Source organism: Lycium ferocissimum, chromosome 8 (genome assembly GCF_029784015.1).
Source record: "Lycium ferocissimum isolate CSIRO_LF1 chromosome 8, AGI_CSIRO_Lferr_CH_V1, whole genome shotgun sequence".
In the NCBI taxonomy this organism is placed as follows: Eukaryota; Viridiplantae; Streptophyta; class Magnoliopsida; order Solanales; family Solanaceae; genus Lycium; species Lycium ferocissimum.
Window position 1 is genome coordinate 56,129,654 of NC_081349.1, and position 16,148 is coordinate 56,145,801.

Here is a 16,148-nt window from a genome sequence, read left to right on the forward strand (position 1 = left end):
TATATTACTATTCATGTTAAATTTTCTTTTTTATTGAACTAAAGTTTGATCAATTAATGTTATATATTTTAGAAAGATCTTCTAGTAGCGTATTAATTTTGTTATGAACTATGGCTTGCTCATTTGCTAAGATTATATAAGAATTGAGAATATTTTGATAGTTTTCACAATTTGTGAGGTTTTTATGTCTATAAGAAAAAATATAACTTAAAAAATTCAAATTATATGTCCAAACATGATTTCAAGTCATGATTTTATCTCATGGATTCAAATCATGTCCAAACGGCTAAATTAGAAGTCCTTAACAAAATGTTTATGTTTAGTCACCTCAGAAAGTAGTCTTGGGGAAAAAGCTCTCTCTCACAAAAATATCCCCAAATCAGTTAAAAAGAAGAGAAAAGACATGTTTTAACCCCTGAACTTGGCACGAAAACTCACTTTAGCAACTAAACTTAATTTCTATTTATTTACCCCCCTTAACAACTTACGTTTCAATTGTTTTCCACCCCAAATGCTGACGTGGCAAAAAAAATAAAAAAATAATAATTAAGAGAGTGAAAAATAAAAAAAGTGGACCCGCTCATATATATATTATTATAAATTAAAAAATAAAATAAAAGTTATACAATTAAAAAATAAAATAAACATTATACAATTAAAAATAAAAATTATCACCATCTTCTTCACAATCCCTCTCCCACTCCACAACCCCACCCACCATCTTCTTCCCCGCCATAGCCCCGCCCCCCCCCCACACCCCCGCCCTGCCTATTTTTCTTCCCACCCACCCCCCCCCCCCCCCCCCAAAACTGCTTCTTCTTCTTTTCATTTTCACCATTTTTTGATTTTTTGATTTTGATTTTGATTTTAATTTTCTTTCAAAAATAAAGTTATGGAAGAAATGAGTTTGCTAATAATGGTGGTGGAAGAAATGGGTTTGCTAGAAATGGTGGTGGTTGCCGATGTGGGTATTTTAATTTTCTTTCAAAAATAAAGTTATGGAAGAAATGAGTTTGCTAATAATGGTGGTGGAAGAAATGGGTTTGCTAGAAATGGTGGTGGTTGCGGATGTGGGTATTTTGATTTTCTTTCAAAAATAAAGTTATGAAAGAAATGGGTTTGCTAATAATGGTGGTAGAAGAAATGAGTTTGCTAGAAATGGTGGTGGTTGTAGATGTGGGTATTTTGATTTTCTTTCAAAAATAAAGTTATGGAAGAAATGAGTTTGCTAATAATGGTTAGAAGAAATGGGTTTGCTAGAAATGGTAGTGGTTGTGGATGTGGGTTAAAGATGGTGGTGGTGATTTTTTTTTTCTTTTAAGGAATTTGATGAAATTTGGTGGGGAGATGATGGTGGTGGTGGTGGGTGTGGGTTAAAGATGATGGTGATGAATTTTTTTTTAAGGGCAGTTCGTTCAATTTTTTGCAGCGGCGTGTATGGCATGCGGTGGCGCGCGGCGGCGATGTGGCGGTGGCGGTAGCAATGGCATGGTGGTTGATAAAAGTAGGGTGAGGATGAGGAGAAAGAAGAAGAAAGAGAAAGAAAAATAATAATAAAAGGAAAAACAAAAAATGATGTGTTGGTAATTTTGACATGGCAATGATGTGGCAACGCCGTGGCAATGATGTGGCATTTACGTGGCAATGACGTGGCGCGAGTGTAATACACCTCCCATTGTGAGAGTGGTATTATTTTTTTAGGGTGGCAAACAATTGAAACGTAAGTTGTTAAGGGGGGTAAATAAATAGAAGTTAAGTTTAGTTGCTAAAGTGAGTTTTCGTGCCAAGTTCAGGGGTTAAAACAAACGAAGAATGAGTCGAGGAAGTGGAGGTGGTTACGATCGTCACATAACTATTTTCTCCCCCGAAGGTCGTCTTTTCCAAGTCGGTATGCATTTAATGTCCTTTTTCCCTCATTTGTATTAGGTTTCATAACACTTTTAGTCCTTCAATTATTGGTACATTCTAATTTTAGTCCTTCCTGATAACTAACCTTTAATTACTTGAAATACAACGACATGCTCAGTGAAATCTCACAAAGTGGAGTCTAAGGGAATATATAGTAGTAAACAAACGAAGAAGTCAAGGGGTTTAATATCTACTATATATACATAAAAAGTAATTTTAACCTTGTATATACGAGATAATTTTCGCTGAAGGGGGTTGGAATGAACCCCATAGCCATTACCTAGCTCTGCCCTTGAGTGTACCCCTATCTTGGGAGTTAGAGAGGTTGTTTTCGGTAGACTCTCGCAGGGGCAGATCTATAGCCCATTGAGGGTGTTCACCGTGACAAAAAATTACACTGTATATATAAGGTATTTTTATATGTTTTATGTACATTTATAGATTTTGAACATCCTGAACACAAGAGTAGGGGTTGGTTCAGCGGTTTAGGGGGTTCAAAATTCACCTTGAGGTTCCAAGTTCAAGCCTCGGGCACTACATTTTTATTTTTCGAACCCCCTCAGATAATATCCTAGATCCGCCATTGACCCTCGGCTGAAGCAGTTCAAAAGCACTATAAATATCCATGACCTTTAATTACTTGAAATATGCATGGTTCATCCCTCAAGGTAGGAAATATGTTATATTAAGATATATTCTTACAAGTATATTACCTTCAATGTGGTGTAACGGTACAAACTTAACATAATTCACGGGTAATTAGATGGTGAAATGGTTATACTTAATGATACTTGTGACTATTCACAAGCACATGGATGAAAACTTGAAAAGTGCACATTTCAAGTAATTGAAGCTTAAATGTGCTTAGTTAGATATCACAAGGTCTAAAATTAGAATTTACCAATAATTGAGGGACCAAAAGTGCTATTAACTCTTGATTAATTGATTGGTATTTTTGCTTTTATTTCTTAACAGAGTATGCGTTTAAGGCTGTGAAGGCTGCCGGAATCACTTCTATTGGTGTGCGTGGAAAAGACTCAGTTTGTGTTGTTACTCAGAAGAAAGTCCCCGTGAGTGCAATTTTTAAGTTCATTTTGCTTAAGGAGAATCAGTTTGGAGTTAAATCAGAGTAGATCAAATTCATTTTTATAAAGTTGAAATTTAGAAATTCCGAAACTTCCGACAAAATGCTATGAATCGCAAGTCTCCTCTCAATAATGTGAAAAGAATACATCATGTTAGTCGAAGTCAACTTTAGTTTGGATCTCAGGAAGTGAAAAAGCCAAACTTCTAGAAATAAACGGAGTAACATCTTTGTTGTTTCAAGATTCCAATTTTTGTTTACTCAAGGGTGTGGCTCGGTGGTCAATGAAGTGGGTTGAGAACTGTTTGAGTCGAAATTCGTATTTTACCCAAATAGTTGAATTTGTGCTAAGGTTAACCACAGTCGGTAGTAATTTGATACAGATGTAAGAATTAACACAAGCAATTTATTAATTATCGATAAAGAGTAAGTAAATAAAAGGAAGAAGTAGACTTATGCCAATTGTGATGAACAGTAGTAATGGATTTTCTCCTTTCCAAGAATGAGTAAGAACTTAATGATCAGAGAATAATGATGACGAGAATAAGAAAAATAACAATTAGTAGAAGTATATTTTTTAGTCAATATCGGATGCCTAGGTATACAAGTGAAAATCCTATTTATAGGTATTTGATCCTATTTGGTGCCCTTCCCGTTGTATGTAAGTAACGGCAATCATTAATTACTGAATTAATGATTGTCATTTAATTCCTTGATTCTGGCCGTTATGAACCGTTTTGTCGTTACTGTATTAACTCCATTTAATGCGTGGTAAAGAAGGTCTTGTATGTTGTTTCCGTTGATGTTCTCTTCGTTGACCAGGTCTTCGGTATTAGCTGTCTCTCCGTAATGCTATACTCGGCATTACCATCTGATATCTCTACGTCGTTGTAAAAATCGACACGTGTCGACTACATGTTGATCCACGTGTTAGATGCATTTTTAACCCATACAAGAACCATGAGGTCTCAGGTTTAAATCGCAGTGGAGACAAAACACTCTGCCTAGCCTTAGTGGACAGAGTTACCTGGTACATGTTGCTGGTGGGAGGTGCCAGGTATCCGGTGAAATTAGTCGAGTGCGCGTAAGCTGGCCCGAACACCACAAATATTAAAAAAAAAATATATCAATTTATGTTTGAGTATGACTTGATTTAGGATCATTAGTATGGCGGAGTTATGTAAAATTGTAAGCAAAGAAGACATTGTTGTGTAATATTACTTATAGAGAGTTCTAGTTCGTTCATTTATGCCTGATTTACATGTTTCCAGAGCTTTCCTAGGATTTTTTGGTATACGGAACTGTTATCAAGTTTATAATTGTTTGTTACTTTTGAATGAGCAGGACAAGTTATTGGATCAGACAAGTGTGTCCCATTTGTTCCCAGTTACCAAGTATCTCGGACTGTTAGCTACCGGCATGACAGGTCTGTTACTTTTTAAAGGAGTGTAAGAGTTACTTGATCAGGAAAAGAATAGGAGTGCAAGAGTTCTATTCTGGGCGGTTCATATGAAAATGGAGATTTAATTCTTTATGATAAAACTTAGGCTGTGATTAAACAGTTTTTGCATTGATCTACTTTTTGTGGAAATGTATAGTTGTTGACATGCGAATCATGCACCTTTTATCATTTCAGTAGGCATGCATACTAAGACATGTTTTTTGAACTCGCGAGAGACAAGTTGGAAGTTAAAAGGTTGTCCCCTTCAGTGTTTTTTTTGGTTGTTCTAGAAATAGATTATATTGCTTTGATTTTGTAACTATATTCTACTTCCACAGTTATTTTAACATATTTTCCTGTGTAATTTCAGCTGATGCAAGAACCTTGGTCCAACAAGCTCGAAATGAAGCTGCTGAATTCCGTTTTAAATATGGATATGAGATGCTGGTGGATGTACTGGCTAGATGGTATGTTATTTGTTTTATGACCTTTTTTTCTTTTTTCTTTGTACTAATACGTATATTGCTAAGCAGACGTGTTAGAGTTGGACTAGGTTGAAAAGACATGCAAATTGTGGATTTAGTATTTTGTCAAACGTCATTTCGTGTCTAATTTTTTTTGCTTCCCAAAGCTTGTAGTATGACAGCATGTTTGATTCATGTGGAGGAAACAAATCAAATTACTTAATTGTTTTTATGATGTGTTCTTTCTTTGGCAGTAGAGAGTACATATCGTAGAACTTTTCTTTGATGAAACTTTAATGAGCTAATAAGAAAATGCATCAGAATTTTCCAATTATAAGATTATGATGACCCAGCATGTACGCAATGCAGGATTGCAGACAAGTCTCAGGTATATACACAGCATGCCTATATGAGACCCCTCGGAGTAGGTTCGTTACTGCTGTCCTTCGATATTTGCGAGGCTCGACCTCTTATTTCGTTTTTCTTTTTGTTGGTAGCGGTAGTGATGGGGCAGATAACATAAATTTATTCATGGCTGTCTTTTTTCTCTTTTCTGATATGAAGTCGCTATGATTTTGGGAATCGATGAGGAGAAGGGACCTCAGCTGTTCAAATGTGACCCTGCTGGTCATTTTTTTGGTCATAAGGTATTTACTGCACTTATGTCAATTTTTCGAAATAATAGCTGATTGAGTATCTTCTTAAGTATCAAAATAGAAACAGATGCAAAAGAATGCCATTGTCTCTATAATTTTTTATCTTTTAATTGTTCTCTTTTCCTTTTCCTGTTTAATTGTTCCACATTTCAGAAGAGTAAGCATCACAATATTAACAAAAGATTTGATCAACTTTACGATTGTCAAAGTACTTCAGGATTTAGATTTGATGAACTTTACCAATGCTAAAACATTTGAGGATTTACTCTAAAAGAGGAGGGGGACTCTCATTTTTCAATCTATAAGAGTGGCGATGTAATTGGATCTGTTATATTATATTTCTCAAGCACCAGTCTATTACACAATGCCACTCTTATAGTTTTTCAAAAATATTGTGAATATCTCTCAACATCATAACGTTTAGTGGCTCTTTTTATTTCTTTCCTCCCATTATTGCCATAATCTCGAGGCATATATCAGATTACTGAAAAACAATTCTCGAAGTGGATAGTAGAGCTTCTCAACTGGGCCATCTCACTGTCTTCAGTCATCACACTGATTTTAATCTTAGTTCCGTGTTGTCCCCTTTGTTACCAGCAGTTCGTATTGTGTTTGAATCTGTGGGAGATTTCAAGTTACATATTTGAAGACATGAATTGCCCAAGCTGTTGGGAATTCAAATTGTAATTACAAGTAACACCATGTTTCCAATGTGAAATGAATTCATTCAATATTAATAACTTAATCTGGTACAAAGAACTTCTTTAAAGCCCTCTAATGTATTACTCTTGGAGAGCCGTCGTTCAAGGTGAAATAAATGCATTCAGTACCAATATCTAAATCAGGTATAAACAACAACAACAACAACAACATACCCAGTAGAATCCCACAATGTGGGGTTTGGGAGGATAAGAATTACCTTACCTTACCCCCACCTTGAAAGGTAGGGAGGCTGTTTCCGAAAGACCCTCGGCTCAAGAGAGAACAAGACAAAAAGGTCAGATAGGGACAAGCATATCAAAACAATATGAAAACGAGGAATAACAAAAGCGAGAAAGTCATGATAAAACAGTCTGGAAAGAAAGGAGCAAGAATGGCCATAGATAAATAAGATAATCGAAGTACAAGGCCCAACAAATATAAGCAGAAATCAAATGGCAATAAACGAATGAGCAAAACTACAACTACTAGGAAGAAAGGATAAGAAAGACTACCTTCTAGCCTTCTATCTTAATCTGAGTCCTCCACAACCTCCTATCTAAGGTCATGTCCTCGGTAAGTCGAAATCCGTGCCATGTCCCGTCTAATCACCTCTCCCAATACTTCTTCACCTACCTCTACCTCTCCCCGAAACCGTCCATAGCCAACCTCTCACACCTCCGCACTTCGGAGCATCTGTGTCTCTCCTCTTCACATGCCCAAACCATCTCAGCCTCGCTTCCCGCATCTTGTCCTCCACCGATGCCACTCCCACCTTGTCCCGGATATCTTCATTCCTAATTCTATCCCTCCTAATGTGCCCACACATCCATCGCAGCATTCACATTTCCGCGACTTTCATCTTCAAATCAGGTATAAAGATTCCAAAAAAAAAAAAAAAAAAAAAAGTTATCTATAAGAAAGGAAAATTTAGGGTGTTCATTCTTGGGTTCTTTCTTCGTTTAGGTGACAAAAGGATTACACGTATGTTGTACAATGCCTGGTTTATCTTTGTGCTAGACATGTCTGAGCTTGATAACTGAGCTTGGCATACTCTAGCCTGCATTGTTTGTCAATTAAGCTTGAGTTTGGTGTTGGATGGTTGGCTGTAGTTAAGCTTCAGGTTGAGGTCAATACATGTGAGCTGAGTTCAGACAATTTGTTTACACTAGGTTTAGACGAGAGTCTGTTGAGGCTGCCAGAAGATATACCTGAGACCTATGTTATAATAAGGGAGTGAATCATCCAGACCCAGTAAGCGTCGACCCTTCCCTAAAAGTCTAGGGCAAGTACTTTATGAAAATAATGCATGCATGTCTGTGATGCAACTGTATGCAACTGCACTGAATTGAATCTGATATAACACGAAGGCCAAACTGTACTGAATCTGTGCATAAGTAATGCAATTAGCTGCGTAAAATTGGAGAGGGTTCCTATTGGGACAACTGACCAACGTCGGCCATATACTAGGAGAGATTGCTTACCTGCTTCCAGTACTAGTAATTCAAGAGTGTATGTAAGTCTTTTGTTTGGTGATAACTGGAAGGATTGTGCCAGCCTCGCATTAGAGCAGTAATAGACTGAGACTGAGTTTGCTGGCATTCCTGAACATGCCCATACAAGTGGAGCATATCTGACGATAGGCATACAGGACACTAGCTAAATGATCAGGCATGATGAACACCCAGGCCCACTGAACACCAAATAATCCACACTTATGTGTCAGAATGAGGCCAGAGACGCTGGTCAGGGGGATGTACAATCAGTATCCATCAATACCTCGTTCATTGCAAGGTGAACACTCGGGACTCTAGCTGAGTGACATCGACCCAATGCAAAACATGAACAACGAACACACGACACGCTAGTCGAGTGAACATAAACTCAATGCATGCATATTATGCCACAACATTGTCCGAGACACTAGTCGGCACTCAGCTACTAACAAGATGCTTCGTGCAACGCCGTTAAAGCATAAACGTAACTACTTATATATACATCTAAGCTATAATATAAATACAGTAAAACAATTTATCAAATCATTTACTGTATTACAGTGTATAAGACTGGCTAAAGGCTCAACAGGTTCCCAAACTGTACTTGTAAATGCTCGTTCCCACCTATACATGGCTGCCTGATCAACATTTTATAGCATTTGTGCTATTTCAGACCATACTGTATACTAGTTTATCCAAAACGAGCACTTAGAGGTTGAAGTTTCCATTTATCTTATGTCCAGACCTCAAAGCGCTGCTACGAATCAAGACTCAAGCAACGCTCGCCAACCTAGTGAAGTAATTGTTCAACGGTGTCAAAGACACCCATACAACTTGTTATCCAAAATTGTCTCTAGGTCAAAGTTAATTCCCTGGTACCCATAACAAAAGTCAAACCCCAGGTCAAACTCTATCAAACTGACCAACCAAGTGTCTCTGGGTTACCGATCATTTCATTAGTTCATTCCAATTTACCGTCAATTAGATTTAATAAATCAACTCCAATCCTAGGATTTAACAATTTTGCAGTTTTGGACAAGCAACCATGATTTTTTATGGTTTAATCTTTGATTTGAAGACTAAAATCTCATACAAATCCATGTATTAGGAAGTACTTTGGAGTGAGGTCCCCCTTAAGATCGAGACCGTGTTCATCCAAAAGTGTGTTGGCCATTGGGAATATAAAACTATTCACTTACACATAGTGCTGCAATAACAACATATGCTGCTATTGTGAGCTTGGGCCAGACCCGCTTCGATTGCAGAATTCACTGGGAACTTCTATAGTCAATGGAATATATAGAATTGTGATCAATCAAATAATGCAAAGTCCTAGTATTTATTACCAATCAGAATTGGACCACAACGGAATTTCGGCCTATACCGGCACCATAATATCAGATTGGGGGCTGCCATTGCTGAACTATCGCAACATAACATCTGGTGCAGTGCCATATATTTCACCTCAACACCCTCAAATGTGTCCGGACCCCTTCAAACTCAACTTCAACCATTAACACAAGTCTCAAGTAGTTATATCAACTTATTGGCATGTTCGAAACGCAACCAAACACATAAAAAGTCAAAACGAGGTATCAGGGTGTTACACCGGTGTACTTTGCTTTGCAGTAATTAGTTGTAGCTCTCATTTACCATTTAAGATCGAACATGTGGAATCAGATGGTTATACCCGTTAGGCTAGCGGATGTCAACGAATCATTTTAGATCTGTTTCCTATGTGCTGTGTTTTTTTGGCGCGAAGGTGCTTTAAGTCCTGTCTTGAGATCTTTCAGAAGAGAGTTGTTGGAATTTTCTGGAATCTATATTCTGTTCATGTTGTTTAGATGTATTGACTTTGTTGCAGGCTACAAGTGCTGGATCTAAAGAGCAAGAGGCAATTAATTTCTTGGAGAAGAAAATGAAAAGCAACCCTGCTTTTTCGTATGAGGAAACTGTTCAGGTAAAAACTGCTTCTACTATTCCCATTGCTGAGTCGTTTTTGGTTCAAACCTCTGCTGCTTACTCTTTGTTTCTTGTCTCTTGCCTGCATAGTTTTCCTTATCGGCAGCTATTTTATGCAAAATTGGCTTCCGCAGCTATTTTATGCAAAATTGGCTTTCTCTTTCTTCTTTTTTTGTCTCAGATTTATGCTTGTATTTAATCTGTGGTTATCTGGTAATAGAGTAGTTAATAGTGTTTAAGACTTTTGGAGAAGATCTTACCATTTAAATTTATTCTCTTATGCATTGCCTATGGAATAAATATAAAAAGTCATGGGCTATTTTTAATCCACATAACATGAGTATTTGGTGCTCTTTCGCTAATATAACCTGCAACCTCGATGAACCACACTGTCAAACTTTAATCTATACCTCACTTATTTACGAGCAAAGACTGGTGATCTTCCCGTTTTGATTAATGAGTCTTGATGTGTTGTCCGAAAAAAAGGTTTTTGACTAGGAGTACTAAAAAGTTGCATAATCTCCTAATCAAAGCTAGAAGTTGCTTCCTCCAACATATTACTGTCATCATTGGTTGTTTTTCTTCACAAAGGACTCCTATTAATTTCGGTAGTTTATTCAATTAAGAATATGTTATTTGACTTGTATGAGGGCTATTATTAATTGATATGGAGGAGGACATTTAATTTGTCTACCTGGACTATTTCATCTTCTATGTATTATAGAATTTTGAGGAAGTATTTAGATCTGATGTTAAAGTTGAAGAATACACTATCAGATTGTGCTAAGGGATCGTGTTTTTTCTTCTCAGACTGCAATATCTGCTCTTCAATCTGTTCTACAAGAGGATTTCAAGGCCAGCGAGATCGAGGTACTTCATTGTTCCTCCGCATTATTTACGATTGGGTGTTATTGAGTTCTTGCCCATAACGAGCACCGCTTAAGAGGAAGAGAGGAAAAGGAGTGAAAGAGAGAGGGTTGATTGCTGTTTTGTTTGCACCTCCTTGTTTTTTCCTCAGAGTGGATCATTTTCTCTTGCTTCCTTAGGATGATTTTGGTATATGCAAGTATGAGTGGCTGCACAAAGTGTTACTCTCCCTCGAGATACAATGCCCCTTTAGATATTTGCATATTTCCATTGTTTATAGTAAGGAGATGGGTCGATGATGTCCACTATTTTCTCAGTAGAGTAAGTGGTTGCGAAATATAGACATGAGACCCGTATCACGCTATTAATTAGCCTTGGGTTGTGTTTAGTGAGTTATAGTGTTTTTTCCGGATTATAACTGCATTGGGTTAACTGCTTGAATACATTATATCTTCTGGTATTTGGCAGGTTGGTGTTGTCGGGAAAGAAAATCCGTCCTTCAGAGTATTGTCAACCGAAGAAATCGATGAGCACTTAACAGCCATCAGTGAGCGTGATTGATTGCCATTGAATACCGTCCGATTCATTAGATCTGTATGATTTGCATAAATTATTTTAGGATCCTGTTGTTACGGCTGGCGTTGAAGTAGATGGAATCCCTTCATATACGCTCATACCTGTTCCAAATTATGTTCCATTGTAACCTTTCGTGGTGTCATCTTAGTTTCACAAATTGTTTGAATGCAACTGTCTGGAATTATTATGGATCATTTTCTCTTGCATTTTGTGTCCTGCTTATGTTTACTAGGAGACAAAAGGAAATTGCACACACTTTTCCTCTTTAACTGTAATTTGTTTCCTTAATATGGTCTGATTATTGGGTTCTTACCAACAACAGGTGATGTTGAATGCATCGTGAATATCTTTGCTATTTCCAGTCAGTTCTGGTTGTCCTATTTTAGCTATGATGTTTCTTAAATTTGCTAGGCATATATTCTTGGAATCAAGACGTACAATTTGTAGACCACAATGTGAGCTAGTAATGGCTAGACAGTTGAGGTTGTCAGTGGTAACTTTCCTATGAAGTCACAGTTGAGACTTCCTAAATATAGATGATCCTCATGCTCTAACACAGATGTCACAAATGACATAACCTTTCCAGTTGGATCATCAAATCCTTTGGTTATCTTTCCATCAGCTGCCACATTCACTACCATAGCTTTGTGGTATGCTCCGTTCACCCAGTTTATCAATTTGGGGAAAGCTGCCAGCAAATGTTTTGAAGCTGTTGACGAGTGTATGAAATTTAGCCTTGGAGGAGTTAACTGTTGCAGAGACAGATACAAGAGAGCTAAATTGACACATCAGATATATTTTCTTTGGTATTTAAATGGTGGGTTATAGCTTACCTCTAGTACAGCAATCCAGAACGAACCATCTGGAGCAAGCTTGATGTTATCCGGTGCACCAGGAAGATTATCGACGAAGATATCTGTTTGTCCTTTGATTTCCTCTTTCAACCAATATTTCAGGCACCTAAATCTGATTATTAAGGAGGAAAAAAATGTTCAATGCAACACAAATTTCATATACTGATTCCAATTGCCAAAAGAATGTGTCAGTGTAGAAACCATCCTAGTCGATGGGATTGCAAAATGAGAAACATGTCTAAGCAACAACATACCCCATAAGTGGGGTCTGGGGAGGCTAGGATGTATTCAGACCTTACCCTTACCTTTGTGGGGTATAGAGACTATTTCTTATAGACCCTCTGCTCAAGAGAAATGTATCCGACCCAGGATTGTAAGAAAAGAGAAGCATGTCTAAGCATTTTCAGCAAAAGAGTACATTCACAGAACATTTGATTATCTTATAGTTCGAGCAAGAAAATAATTTGAAAATACTTACTTCCAGGATTCGCATACAATTAAGTAATCTTCATCTGCAGAGAGAGTGACCCCATTTGCAAAGGCCAAGTTATCAAGAATTACAGATGTCTGGTTAAGCGAAGGATTATATTTGAGGAGCTGACCATGGGGCTTGGCCTCGAGCACGTCGAGGTACCATTCATGGAGTCCAAATTTTGTGCTTACAACACTGAAGTATAGACTCCCATCTGATGCTTCCACCACATCATCTGCAAATCTGTACACACTAACTTTTAGCTTGCAATGGATTTTAATTATACCTTATATGCACGCACATAAGAACAAGTGATGGACACAAGGATCCAGAGAATTTTTGTAATTTTGCTGCTAAGAGCATTATATAAACCATCCCCCAGGGCTTCGGTTCATTGGTAAGGAATTATCTGTCACGTATGGGTTAGGCGGAGAGGCGAATCTAGGATTTCTGGAGCATAGGTTCACCACTCAATTTTCAACCAAGTGCACCATTTAGTCTTTCGTAGTATGTGTTCCCGTAGGTAGCATTATACTAATTTTAGAAAATATATACATAAAATATCTAGTTTTTCGGCGAGACCATATGTTCACGTGCTCCAAAAAAAGGCCCTAAATTCGCCATTGGTTAGGCGCACGTCACAAGTTCAAATTCTGCTGCAGACAAAGTCCAGTATTCAAGTTGGTTGGGAGGAAGATAGACTTTAATTTATATTTATTCAAGTGATATACACTGCACCGTGCATATTGTATTGATCATCTTATCTCCGATATTTTAATGCCAAGTGCACAAAGCATCCCGCTTAAGCAGCGTCCGGGGAAAGGCCGCACCCAAGGGGTGTGATGTATACAACCTACCCTAATACAAGCTTTAAACAAATTGCACAGATCGAAATTTTATAGTGATATTGGGGAATTGATTCTTCCTTACTTGTTAGGCATCGTTCATTCCTTTTAATAGTGCAATTTTAGTGTCCGAAAGCTGTGGTAGATTGGTCTCTTACCAGTTCCCTCAATATGGTAGGGAATAAGTAGAAGGGGTTCTTTCACTCGAAACATTTGTCTAATTTCTTCAGTGATTGGTATTTACTCAAGTTATGTCGTTCTCATCACCTCTTATTTAAGTAGTTAGGTCCGAATTTTACCGCATAACTCACAATAAACTTGGTTCCTGAATCAATCTCCCCGAACTTTATTGGCTCGATGTTATAGCAATGGTGTACTTGATTTGCATTATAAATTATGCTGAAGCAAGAAGAAATACATAATAATTGTAATAAATAAACCATTGTATATGACTATGTGATGGTTAATGGTTGAAAAATAGTCAACTTGGGAGCTGATTTTTCAATACTTTTTATCTCCATGAGCCTAAAAGAGAGTGTAACCAAGCTCTTTGCCACATCAGCGTCTAGGGAAAGTAAAGATTATCAAATAGCCATGTTAAGGAGTAATTAAGACTATTGATAGCTTAGGTATGCAACTAATAATTTGCGTCAAGTTTAAGAGGGGTTTTCGGTGTTCTACTAATCTTAATTACCTTATTTTTTCACCATTGACATGTGAGGCAAGAACACTTGCGCCATCTTCACTAACCTTAAGCAACCCCTGCACATCATATATAGTTACTGTTAGAAATTTTAGCGGTAATACTATGTTAACGTTATGTACTATTTAAAACTTGTTAATTAATGTCTATTATGCATTTTTTTTTTATCTAGACAAGTTATCCAATTATGTACAATACTTTAAAAAAAAAAAAATTATTACATAGTGGGTAGGGGCACCAACATGGTGAAAGTTTAGGTAGCCAACCAACTGAGCTACTAGATCCCTACTTATTATAACTTTTTTTAAAAAAAAATTATTACATAACGGGTAGGGGCATCAACAAGGTGAAAGTTTAGGTAGCCAACCAACTGAACTACTAGATCCCTACTTATTATGGAGGCTACCACTATTAAGCAGAATGATTATTACCTCTTCTGCATCACAAACTATGATATGGCCAGCAGATGATACTGTAAGTCCTAGTAATGTACCACGCCCAATATACTTCCAGTTCTCCCAAGTTCCATTATTGTGCTTTCTTTTGATCCAACCATCTCTAGTAGCTGTATATAAAATTCCCATTTTGTCCATTGCCACATCTTCTGGTCTATCTAGAAACCCTTCTCCAAGTTTACTTACGCTCTGAAATTACAAAAAATCAGAATGAATACAACAATATACCTAGTATAATTTTATCAGTAGGGTTTGGATAGGGTAGAGTGTCATTACTAAAAAATTACTTATTATTTTCCCGTTGAAATTTCCAAGTGAAAAATGTTAAGTGGTTATTCTCATAATATCTTAATTAAATTAGTGAGAAAAGAAAAAATAGTAGTGTTTTCACACGGAAAAATTAGAAAGTTTCCTAACGTTTTAATGGGAACTTGTTTCCCACCATGCATTTTTCCGGTGAACTAGTTTGGTGGGAATGAGGTGAGAAAATCATATTTTATAACACAAATTTTCCATTGAATGTCGGTGAAAATAACCTCAATTTATAATAGTGTGTATGCAGACCTTATCTCTATCTCCCGGAGGTAGAGAGTCTATTTTGAAAGACCCACGTCTCAAGTTCATCAAATCAAATTAGTTGTGGATAAGGAAATACAGCAGTGAAGAAAACATGGCAACTAATAAAAGCAGTACAAAGCATTCAGAAAAGAAACACTAACAACAATGAAATAGTGCGATAACCGAAGGAAAATAAACAACAGATGGTAATAGATATCAAAAGCAAGAAATAACATGAATAAGGCTAAAACTACGACACACATGGTGCTCCCGACTACCACGCCCAAGCCTAATCCCGCCAAAAATCGAGACAACGCTACCTACTAAAGTTCTACCCTAATCCGCGACCTTCATATCCTCCTATAAAGAAAAAATGTAGAGGCAAGTAAGAAAATATTAAATTGACGAGTCCTTCAGAAAATATTAAATTGAGGAGCCCTTCTTTTTTGGTTGAAGTTACCTGCAAATAGCTGTTTGATGTAAATGCAGTGGTGAAGGTTTTAGAGGCAGAAGGAATTTCTAGAATTTCAGGAGATATTGGTGAGAAGAAAAGAACTTGGAGTGAAATAGCCAGCAAAATAACTATTATAATGCTAGAAAAAACCAGCATCGAATCCATAATGATGCTCAATTTTTTCTCTAGTGCAGTTTGCAGATGAGATGTATGGAGGAAAAACTCAGTCCTTCAGATAAAAATGATTTCTCTGGTCCAAAATTTCTATTACCAGGCCACAAAGTTTGGATAGAATCTGTGGCGGAAAACAAGCTATAGGTAATAGTTGTTGGAAATTTTACGGAAAATATATTTTATCACGAATGCTGTAGGGAATTTTTTATAACATGAGCTGTGTTAATTAAAATACTATTCTTAAAGATATTTTATCCGGTATAAATGTATCCCTCAGAATTCAACAAGCTCTTTTGATACAAAATTAGGAGTCAAAATCTGACAAACATTAATTGAAAGACCAGCACAAAACAAGAAAGGAGGAAGAATTGTACATCTCATTCAAAAGAAAAAGAGTTGGGATTAAGTCCCAGCCAATTCTGATAGCCAGCAACGTCTCTTTGGCAATTGTCAAAGACCATTGAAAACTCTTTAATGGAT

At 37.0% G+C, this 16,148-nt stretch overlaps 2 protein-coding genes across 2 annotated transcripts; one reads left to right on the top strand and one right to left on the bottom strand.

Moving 5' to 3' along the window:
- The first annotated feature begins 1,128 nt into the window (after nucleotides 1-1,128).
- LOC132066497 (proteasome subunit alpha type-6-like) lies at nucleotides 1,129-11,357 on the top strand. The gene is made up of 9 exons (XM_059459802.1): nucleotides 1,129-1,180; nucleotides 2,884-2,978; nucleotides 4,337-4,418; nucleotides 4,804-4,900; nucleotides 5,267-5,325; nucleotides 5,462-5,544; nucleotides 9,613-9,708; nucleotides 10,521-10,580; nucleotides 11,046-11,357. Exons 1-9 carry the CDS (start codon nucleotides 1,129-1,131, stop codon nucleotides 11,136-11,138), a joined length of 717 nt encoding a protein of 238 aa, XP_059315785.1. The 3' UTR covers nucleotides 11,139-11,357.
- Nucleotides 11,358-11,409: 52 nt separating this feature from the next.
- On the bottom strand, nucleotides 11,410-15,785 carry LOC132068753 (protein STRICTOSIDINE SYNTHASE-LIKE 5-like). The gene is made up of 6 exons (XM_059462447.1): nucleotides 15,501-15,785; nucleotides 14,459-14,671; nucleotides 14,019-14,086; nucleotides 12,486-12,722; nucleotides 11,987-12,119; nucleotides 11,410-11,902 (listed from the first exon to the last, which is right to left on the bottom strand). Exons 1-6 carry the CDS (start codon nucleotides 15,657-15,659, stop codon nucleotides 11,624-11,626), a joined length of 1,089 nt encoding a protein of 362 aa, XP_059318430.1. The 5' UTR covers nucleotides 15,660-15,785; the 3' UTR covers nucleotides 11,410-11,623.
- Between the last annotated feature and the right edge of the window lie 363 nt (nucleotides 15,786-16,148).

Excerpts from the sequence above, each read along its gene's own strand:
- LOC132066497 (XM_059459802.1), top strand. The coding sequence starts at position 1,129 with ATGGTGGTAGAAGAAATGAGTTTGCTAGAAATGGTGGTGGTTGTAGAT. Across the intron at positions 1,181-2,883 it reads GGTGGTGGTTGTAGATGTGG|AGTATGCGTTTAAGGCTGTG; the intron begins GTATTTTGATTT and ends ATTTCTTAACAG. Across the intron at positions 5,326-5,461 it reads TATGAGACCCCTCGGAGTAG|TCGCTATGATTTTGGGAATC; the intron begins GTTCGTTACTGC and ends TCTGATATGAAG.
- LOC132068753 (XM_059462447.1), bottom strand. The coding sequence starts at position 15,659 with ATGGATTCGATGCTGGTTTTTTCTAGCATTATAATAGTTATTTTGCTG. Across the intron at positions 14,672-15,500 it reads CATCAAACAGCTATTTGCAG|AGCGTAAGTAAACTTGGAGA; the intron begins GTAACTTCAACC and ends TTGTAATTTCAG. Across the intron at positions 14,087-14,458 it reads TAGTTTGTGATGCAGAAGAG|GGGTTGCTTAAGGTTAGTGA; the intron begins GTAATAATCATT and ends TATGATGTGCAG.